At 46.9% G+C, this 9,218-nt stretch overlaps 2 protein-coding genes across 6 annotated transcripts in view; both read left to right on the forward strand.

The window, feature by feature from the left end:
• SKA2 (spindle and kinetochore associated complex subunit 2) overlaps positions 1 to 9,218 on the forward strand; it is a 1,094,818-nt gene that overhangs the window by 501,855 nt on the left and 583,745 nt on the right. The window lies entirely within an intron of this gene.
• TEX14 (testis expressed 14, intercellular bridge forming factor) overlaps positions 1 to 9,218 on the forward strand; it is a 112,291-nt gene that overhangs the window by 32,694 nt on the left and 70,379 nt on the right. For all 5 annotated transcript variants that reach the window (XM_027774233.1, XM_027774235.1, XM_027774234.1 and 2 more), the window contains exons 9-11: positions 1,040 to 1,218; positions 5,942 to 6,093; positions 7,926 to 8,116. In XM_027774233.1, the coding sequence (XP_027630034.1) occupies positions 1,040 to 1,218; positions 5,942 to 6,093; positions 7,926 to 8,116 (522 nt within the window). The remainder of the gene's footprint in view (positions 1 to 1,039; positions 1,219 to 5,941; positions 6,094 to 7,925; positions 8,117 to 9,218) is intronic.

Raw genomic sequence — 9,218 nt, forward strand, 5'->3', positions numbered from 1 at the left:
CAGCAGGCCCCAGAGCACAAGACACTTTGCTAGCTAACTGTGATCCACAGCCACTGGCTTTGTTTGCCTAGATTTGCACTTGAGCTCTCTCTTGGTTAGGATTTTTTTAAAGAATTATTTATTTAATTTTATTTATCCATTTTATTTTAATTTGATCAGAGAGACACAGAGAAAGAGAGAGAAAGTGAGAAAGCAAGCCACCAGGTTGGGGACTTGAACCGTAGTCAGCCATGTGGGAGTGTCCAGCCTGTTCACCGTGCCACCTGCTGGTTCCTCTCCCGGTTAGGTCTTTATTACTCCCCGTTTGTCTCTCAAATGTCTTTCATGGCTGACAGACTCCCTGAGAAGTGTGCTTTGGGCTGAGATGTGGCTTTAGAGAGCTCCTGGAGATTTCTCTCTCCTTGACTTGGTTCCGAAGGTCCTGGGTAGAAGTGAGGCAAGTCCTTCTCCCAAACAGCTTGCCATTCCTCCCACCTCAGGACCTTCTCCAAGTAGTTTCCCCCACCCTTTACTTTTCTTGGGGGAGGGCATTACCTTAAAATGCCATTTGTCTCAGGGAGAGACCCATTATGACTTCAATCAGCCATGTGTACTGGTGTGAGTGCGTTTCTGTCCTCTTCACGTGAGCTTTCCGGTTCTCTGGACTGGAAGAAAGCTGGGTTGGTGATCTGCATCCTGGGAGTTCCTTTGAGCTTCCAGGTTCTCCCAGCAGCACTGACCTGGGTAGGGAGCGGGCAGGGCAGGTTTACTGCTGGCAGCGGGAGACCTCCCTGGCAGCTTTCTCCAAGGCCAGCCTGGGATACACATACCAGACTTTGAAAACTCGAGGCAGCTCAGCTGAAGGGAAGGGGCCCAGGTTCGGAGCCCAGGGTCCGAGGTTCTGGGACCCGAGGCCAGTCACTTAAGCTTGCTGAGCTGTAGGTTCTTCATCTGTAATGGATCCTAGATAGCTGTGACAATCAGATGGAAAGACTTTGAAAATCAGAAGTGTCGAGGGCCCGGTGCCTTTCACTCTTGGCCTTCTGTCTCTTGCTCACAGCGGTCCCAGTTTCCAGTGCTGCACATGGAGCTGATCGTGCACCTGCTGCTCCAGGTCTCCGACGCCCTGAGGTTCCTGCATTCTCGGGGCTTCGTCCACCGCTCCCTGAGCTCCTACGCAGTGCACATTGTCTCCATGGGGGAAGCCAGGCTGACCAACCTGGAGTACATGATGGAAAGGTGGGCACATCGAGCTGAGTGTGCCTCCTCCTGGAAGGAAGGGTCTCCCGGTGGTCGCTGCTGTAGAGACAGACTCTGATTCGGGCAGGACTCCTCATGGTGGACTGACCTATTGTTCATTAGAGGAGGACAGGGATTTGCAAATGCCTTACTGTGTCTGTGATGGCTAGAGGAGGACTTTTGAGGAAGTGCCTCAGGACATTCTTTTTTTTTTTTTTTTGGCTCTAGGGCATGTGTGTCTGGGGGGGGTGGTAGAGAGAGAGAGAGAGAGGAGGAAAGTGAGAAAGCACACTCCAAGGAACCATGTTATAGTTCCTTCTCATTCTCCTCTTGAGATTTTGGGCATGTAGGCACATGTGCCCATTGTGTTTTTCAAGCTGTCAGGTCTAGGACTTGAACCACATAGTCGGTCATGTGAGATCCAGCCGCCTTAACTACCATACCACCTGGCTGGCCCAGGAGAGTCTCATTTTAACAAACATTTAAAAAGGAATGCCATATTGGCCAATGTATAGAAATTCTCTATCTAATCCAAAATTTTCACCAGCCTGACACCGTAAGACATGTTTCTTACTCACACTGTAATCTAGCATGTGGGCTAGATGGGGCACTGTGTTCTGTGTCCCTCCGTCCGCCACCACCAGGCCTCAGCCCCACTGCTTTCTTTCCCTTGCTGGTCAGTGAGCAGGGTGGGACTTGCCGAGGCCAGAGCCTAAAACCTTACTGCTAGGAGGCTAGGAGACCTTTGCTGTGCACCCTGGAGGACAGAGGAGGTGGTGGGGGTGTTGCTAGCCTCATGGTTTGTCACACCTTCTATGTTGGGGCCAGGCACTGGGTTGGGAGGAACTAAGGGCATTCCCTGCCCTTGAGGAGCTTGGTGCAGTGGCTGGGCTGAACTCGGAGTTTTCCTGAGAGTTGGAGGCTGACTGCTCCTCCCACCACAAGCTATGGAAGGCAGAGATGCCCCTCCCTGCTGCCGCCACAGCGCTGAGCCTTTTTTTTTTTCTTTTTTTTTTTTTTTGAGAGGTTTTTGCTATAGGGCGCATGCGCTCACCAGGCCAGACAGACAGACAGACCACAATCCCTTCACCTCCATTCTCCTCTCGGGATCTTGGGCATGCACGTACACGTGCAGTGTGAGGTTAAGCCACCGGGTCCGGGAACCAAACCGCAGTTGACTACGTGGGAGTCCAGTGACATAGCCATTACGCTAACTGCTGGTCCCAGTGCTGAGCCTTTAATCCAGGGTGGGTTCTGCTCTGCTGTGAGGCCCAGCTACTGGCAGATCCCTGGCTTAGATCTGCCTACTTCCCCTCCCCTTGTCCTCTACCCACCCCTCACCGAAGCCTTTTTTTGAGTCTCTTTCCAGGTCTTTGCTTTCCACGTCCTCTGTAGTCTTCCCTCACTAGGTGGAAAGCTCCACAGAGCTGGGGTTTGTGTCTTCTTTACTGCTGTATCTCACATGGCTAGAACAGGCCTTCACAACAGAAGGTGCTCAGCATATATTTTTAAAAAACAATTATGTGTTTAATTCTATTTATCATTGTTATTATTTTTAATTTGCTATTGGGCACCTGTGCTCACCAGAAAGAGACAGACAGACAGAGGGAAAGTGAGAAAGCAAGCTGCCAGATCTGGGACTTGAACCACAGTTGGCCATGTGGGAGTCCAGCTCCCCAACCACCATGTCACCTGTTGGCCCCAGCATGTGTTTTTCAAACAAAGGAAACTAAATCACTCTTACCTCCTCAGACCTTTTGTTGCTCTGCCTGGAGAGGAGGGCAGGGCCCAGATCATGCTTGGCCTTATGGGCCTTGGTGAGGAATTTGAATTTTATCATAAGATCATTGGGATGTTCTGGAAGGGTTATTTTTTGTTTATTTATTTTAAGCATTATGGAGCCATGGGTGATTTTTAGGTTAAGAATATCTCCCTCAGGACCAGCAGGTGGTGTGGTGGTATAAGAGCTGGGCACTCCCACATGGCTGACCACGGTTCAAGTCCCGGACCTGGTGGCCTGCTTTCTCACTTTCTCTCTCCCCGTCTCTCTCTCTTTCTCTGTATCTCTCTCTAGTCAAATTAAAATAAAGTGAATGAATAAAATAAATTAAATAAAAATAATTCTTAAAATAAAAATAAAAAAAAAAAGAATATCCCCCTCACTCCTGTGCGTGGAAAAAGGCCTACGATGGGGCGAAAAGGAGGCTGGGGAACAGAGAGCGTGTGACTGGAACTGCGGCGGTTTTCTCTGTGGGAATGGGCAGAGGCTAGACCACGGTGACCTGCGGAATGCTCTCACACAGTCCATTCTCAATCCCAGCTAAAACCTTTCAGGGGCTCCTCACTGCCTACAAGATTAAGTCCAGGTCCCCAAGTCGTCTTAAGTGGAGCTCCACCCACAATGCCAACGTTATTGCTCGCACTTCTCCTGGCCATTTTTTTCTTTGCTAAACAATTATTTATTTAAATTTGATTTCTTCTTCAGTTTTACCAGAAAGAGACAAGACTTGAACTGTGGTTGGCCATGTGGGAGTCCAGAACCCCAACCACCATGTCACCTGCCAGCTCTTCTGGCCATTTAAGCCACTTTTTTTTTTTTTTTAAAGAATTGTTTTATTGGGACCAGCAGTTAGCGTAATGACTATGTTGCTGGACTCCCACATAGTTGACCGCGGTTCAAGTCCTGGACCCGGTGGCTTAAACTCACACCGGGCACGTGTGCGTGCGTGCCCAAGATCCTGAGAGGAGAATGAAGAAGGGATTACGGTGTGGCCATCTCCCCTGGGGGGTGATTTCTCGCTTTCTATCTCTCTGTCTCTGTCTGTCTGGCAAGCGCATGTGCCCTATAGCAAAAACCTCTCAAAAAAAAAAAAAAAGAATTGTTTTATTTAACTTTATTTATTTATTTATTTATTTATTTAAATGTGACCAGAGAGGGACAGAGTGTGAGAGAGATGAAGTGAGAAAGCAAGCTGCCAGGTCGGGGACTTCAAGTCCGTGGTCGTCCATGTGGGAGTCTAGCACCCTCAACCACATGCCACCTGCCAGCCCCCATTTAAGCCACTTTGAGTTCATGCCATTACAGAGTACTGCTCTGCTTCTGGATTACCTCTCACATTCTCCCCTCTCTTTTTTTTAAAGTTTGCTTTAGCGTGCACTAAATGTTTAATGATTGGCTGAAGGGAAAACTTGAAATGGTTCAGAGCAGAGTTGGCTCTGCACTGGAAACTAAGGTGTTGGACATTGTTTTTGCTGTTGCTACCACCAGGGGCTTTTCAGGGAGTCTGAGCAAATCTCAACTATTTGTCAGTGGTGGAGCGCCCTCTGCTGCTGAGAGGAAGCCATAACTGTTGCTTCGGCCCTTGGGTTGAATGGATTCCTAGAGTGAAATGGAGCTTTGGCGAGGGACCAGCCCAACCTTGTTCTTGTTTTTCCTTCTTACACCAATTTATACATTTTTAATTGGTTGCATATATTAACATTACTATAAGATTATTTTCTAGGACTGGCAGGTGGCGTGGTGGCTAAGGGCGCTGGACTCCCACATGGCCGACCACGGTTTGAGTCCCGGACCTGGAGACTTGCTTTCTCACTTTCCTTCTCTCTCTCTCTCTCACTCTCACTCTTGCTCTTACTCTGTCCCTTTCTGGTCAAACTAAAATAAATAAAATAATTCTTAAGATTCTTTTCTAGGAGCATTATTGGTGTACCATTCTTTGAAAGCTGATACCATGTGTCAATTATTCAAGTATCCAAAATAGCTTTCAGTTCTGTATTTGGACACGTTGGTTTGTTGAACATCATTGTCAAGGGTGGCACTGGTGTAAAAGCAATACGTCAGTTTCTCCTACTCAGTCCTTAATGGGGCCATTGGAGCTGGAATTGCTGTTCCAGTGGTGTCACAGCACCATAGCCAAATGTAATTTTAAGGATGTCAAAGATGAAGCCTGGAGAAATGTAAAAGGGGATGGCCAGAAAATAAAGGCTCCCATCCCATCTAGCTTTAATAGAGGAAAAATACGGGATTATAGAAGAAGAAGGTGACAGGAAGTAAAGAGGATTATTTATTGATTGATTTATAGTTTATGCTATAGGGCACGTGTGCTCTCTCTTAAGACAGAGAGACAGAAAGCAAGAAATCACCCCTCAGGGGGGATGGCCACACTGTAATCCCTTCGCCTCCATTCTCCTCTCGGAATCTTGGGCACACATACACATGAGCCTGGTGTGAGTTTAAGCCACTGGGTCTGGGACTCGAACCATGGTCGACTACATGGGAGTTGAGCAACACAGCCATTATGCCATCTGCTGGTCCCAGGAGGTGACTTTCAAATGAGTGCGTCAGAAGAAGCACCCTGTGGTGCTAGGATCTCTAGGCCAAGCATGCCATGAATAAAAGGCTGCAGGTCCAAAGCCTCAAAGTGACAATACACTTGGCATGATGAAGTAACTCCTGAAGGCCCTGTGACTTCAGTGAGTTGGGGAAGCAGGGAGACTGGCACTGGATGGGGAGACAGTGCAGGTGGGTTGGAGCAGTAAGGAGCCGAGGTGTAGAACAGCTCTGAAGCTCTGAGGCAGGGTGGTTTAGTTCTGTGTCTGCCTAGATTTCCAGAAGCTCCATGAGGTTGCCAGTCTTCAGAAGTGAATATTTCACAAATGCACTGTGTGGTGATCAAGATGACCTTTAAAACATAAGCCTTGCATTGTATGTTTCCTTCTGTAGCCGTGACAGAGGTGTGCACAGGGACCTAACTCGAGTACCGCTCCCCAGCCAGCTGTACAACTGGGCTGCACCAGAGGTGATCTTACAGAAGGCAGCCACAACCAAGTCAGACATCTACAGCTTCTCTATGATCATCCAGGAGATTTTGACAGGTAATGGCTGGCCAAAGCCCCTACTCCTAGGTTGGATTTTTTTTCCCACCAGGAATTACTTAGTTTTTTGAAAAGGGAAGACTTAAAATAGATTTCTTCAAGGAAACCACTTTGTGCTATGGAAGATCTAAGATGATCTCTCAGAAGCCTTTTTTTAGCTGCCCTTTAATATTTAGCAAAGGCCACCATTTGCTTGTCAGTGATAATGCATAACCTATGCAAAGTTTGTTTGTTTGTTTTCTGAGAGATTTTTGCTAAAGCACACATGTGTTCAGCTAGAGAAACACAGAGAGGCAGAAAGTGAGAAATCACCCACCCCACCCCACCCCAAAGCTGGATGGCCATGTTGCAATCCCTTTTCCATTCTCCTCTTGGGATTTTTGGCATATAAGCACACATGCTCAAAATGAATTTTAGGCTGCTGGGTTCAGGACTCGAACCATAGTTGACCATGTGTTAGTCCAGCGCTCTAGCCACTGCACCACCTGCTGACCCGTTACGCAAAGTTTTTAAACTGAATTTTGGTATCAATGTTTAGGGACCTCTGTGAGGTGTCCCTTAAGGACTCGTAAACGAGGGGAAAAGACTGGCCTTTGAGAAGTGAACTATGCAATTAAACACACCCAGGGACCAGTAGATGCACAAATGATGTCACTTGAAAGAAATAGAAGGGGACCAGCAGGTGGTGTGGTGGTTAAGGAGCTTGACATTCCCAATGGCTGACCACGGTTCAAGTCCCAGACCTGGTGGCTTGCTTTCCCACTTCTCTCTCTCTCTCTCTCCCCCTCCCTAGTCAAATTGAAATGAATGAATGAATAAATTTTTAGAAAATGAATAATTTTCAAAAATTGTAAAAAGAAAGAAATAGAAGCCCCCTTTCAAACCTACAGAACTCTAATGTGAAAGAAATAGTCACATCTCTGAAACTAGAAAGAGTCCTTCAAGAGAGGAAGACACAGCCATGCAAACACACTCATATGCACAGTGAGGGTAGGTCAGTCAGCACTGTTTCATGTATCTGCAGTCCCTTCACAAAGAGAGAAGTTGTCCCCCAGAGGGTGGCCACACCACAATCCCTTCTCCATTCTCCTCTTGGGATTTTGCACACATACCTCTCTGGTGTGAGTTTCAAGCTGCCAGGTCAGAGACCCAAACCATAGTCGGCCATGTGGGAGTTCAGCACCTTAATCACCAGGCCACTTGCTAGTCCCCACCTTATTTCTTTTCCTTCCTTCCTTCCTTTCTTTTCTTTTTTTTTTTTTTTTTTTTTTTTGAGAGATTTTTGCTATAGAGCATATGCACTCACTGGAGACACAGAGAAAGAGAAACAGAAAGCGATAAATCACCCCCTGGGGTGATGGCCATGCTGCAATCCCTTCTCCATTCTCCTCTTCAGACCTTGGGCACGCACCCACAAGCGCCTGGTTTGAGTTTAGGGCTCTGGGACTCAAACTAGAGTTGACTATGTGGGAGTCCATTGACATAACCATTTTGCCATCTATTGGTCCCCCCACCTGATTTTTTTTTTGAGAGGCTTTTTTGCTATAGGGCACATGCGCTTGCCAGACAGATAGAGAGAGACATAGAGACAGGAAGTGAGAAATCACCCCCCAGGGGGGATGGTCACGCCGCAATCCCTTCTCCTCCATTCTCCTCTCGGGATCTTGGGCATGCACGCACACGCGCCCGGCGTGAGTTTTAAGCCACCGGGTCCGGGACGCGAACCGCGGTCGACTACGTGGGAGTCCAGCGACATAGCCATTACGCTAACTACTGGTTCCCCTCACCTGATTTCTTAATGTTATTCTTTTCTGTCACTTTTTTTCTTACAGATAACATACCCTGGAATGGCTTAGATGGCTCAGTTATTAAAGAAGCCATAGTCTTGGGAAATTATTTAGAAGCTGATGTCAGGCTTCCGAAACCTTACTATGATATTGTTAAGTCAGGCATCCAGGTCAAGCAGAAAGATCGAACTATGAACCTTCAAGATATCCTGTATATTCTGAAGAATGACTTAAAGGCAAGCTCCAAAGTTGTTGAAAGTCTATTTCTGTTATTTGTTTATTTGTATGTATGTATGTATGTACTTATAAAAATTTGACCAGAGAAAGGGAAAGTCAGAAAGCAAGCCACCAGCTCTGGAATTCAAACTGTGGTCAGCCATGTGGGAGTCCAGCACCTTAATCACCACTCCTCCTGCTTGCCCTAAAAGCTTATTTCTATTTAACCATCTCAGGGAAGTAGAGAGTTAAACACCAAGAAGGGGCTAGAGACCAAGCTGTGAGGAGTTTTAAAAATCCTCATGTTAATTAAAAATGAATAAATAAAGTTAATTGAAATAATTCTTTTAAAAAAAATCCTCATGTTATTACACCCATTCTTGGTTCCTGAGAAAAGCCTAACTGCTTAAGTTGCTGAGGGAATGGAGGAGGGAAGCTGGGTAGGTTAAACACGTAGCAGAGATACATCATATATATTTAATGGTTATTGCTCTAAAGGTATTTTTTTTTTTGAGAGGTTTTCGCTATAGGGCGCGTGCGCTCGCCAGACAGACAGAGAGAGACATAGAGACAGAAAGCGAGAAATCACCCCCCAGGGGGGATGGTCATGCCGCAATCCCTTCTCCTCCATTCTCCTCTTGGGATCTTGGGCACGCACACACATGCGCCCGGCTTGAGTTTTAAGCCACCGGGTCCAGGACGCGAACCGCTGTCGACTACGTGGGAGTCCAGCGACATAGCCATTACGCTAACTGCTGGCTCCCTAAAGGTATTTCTAATAACAGTAAATTAACTCACTAGGACCACAGTCTACCCAGCAAGGAGTAAGGGGGAGTTTATCTGACACCTAGGTCAGTTTCTGTAACACCAGTGACATTTGGATGACTATGAATATGTCTTTGACAATATTTCCTGCTACAGGATATTTTTTAAAGAACTATTAAATTTAATTAATTAATTAATTAAAATTTGACCAGAGAGTGGGACCAGCAGTTAGCATAATGGCTATCTTGCTGGACTCCCATGCAGTCGACCACGGTTCGAGTCTCGGACCCGGTGACTTAAACTCATGCCGGGCGTGTGTGCGTGCGTGCCCAAGATCCCGAGAGGAGAATGGAGGAG

The sequence above is a fragment of the Tupaia chinensis genome, unplaced genomic scaffold, assembly GCF_000334495.1.
Source record: "Tupaia chinensis unplaced genomic scaffold, TupChi_1.0 Scaffold000416_1, whole genome shotgun sequence".
In the NCBI taxonomy this organism is placed as follows: Eukaryota; Metazoa; Chordata; class Mammalia; order Scandentia; family Tupaiidae; genus Tupaia; species Tupaia belangeri.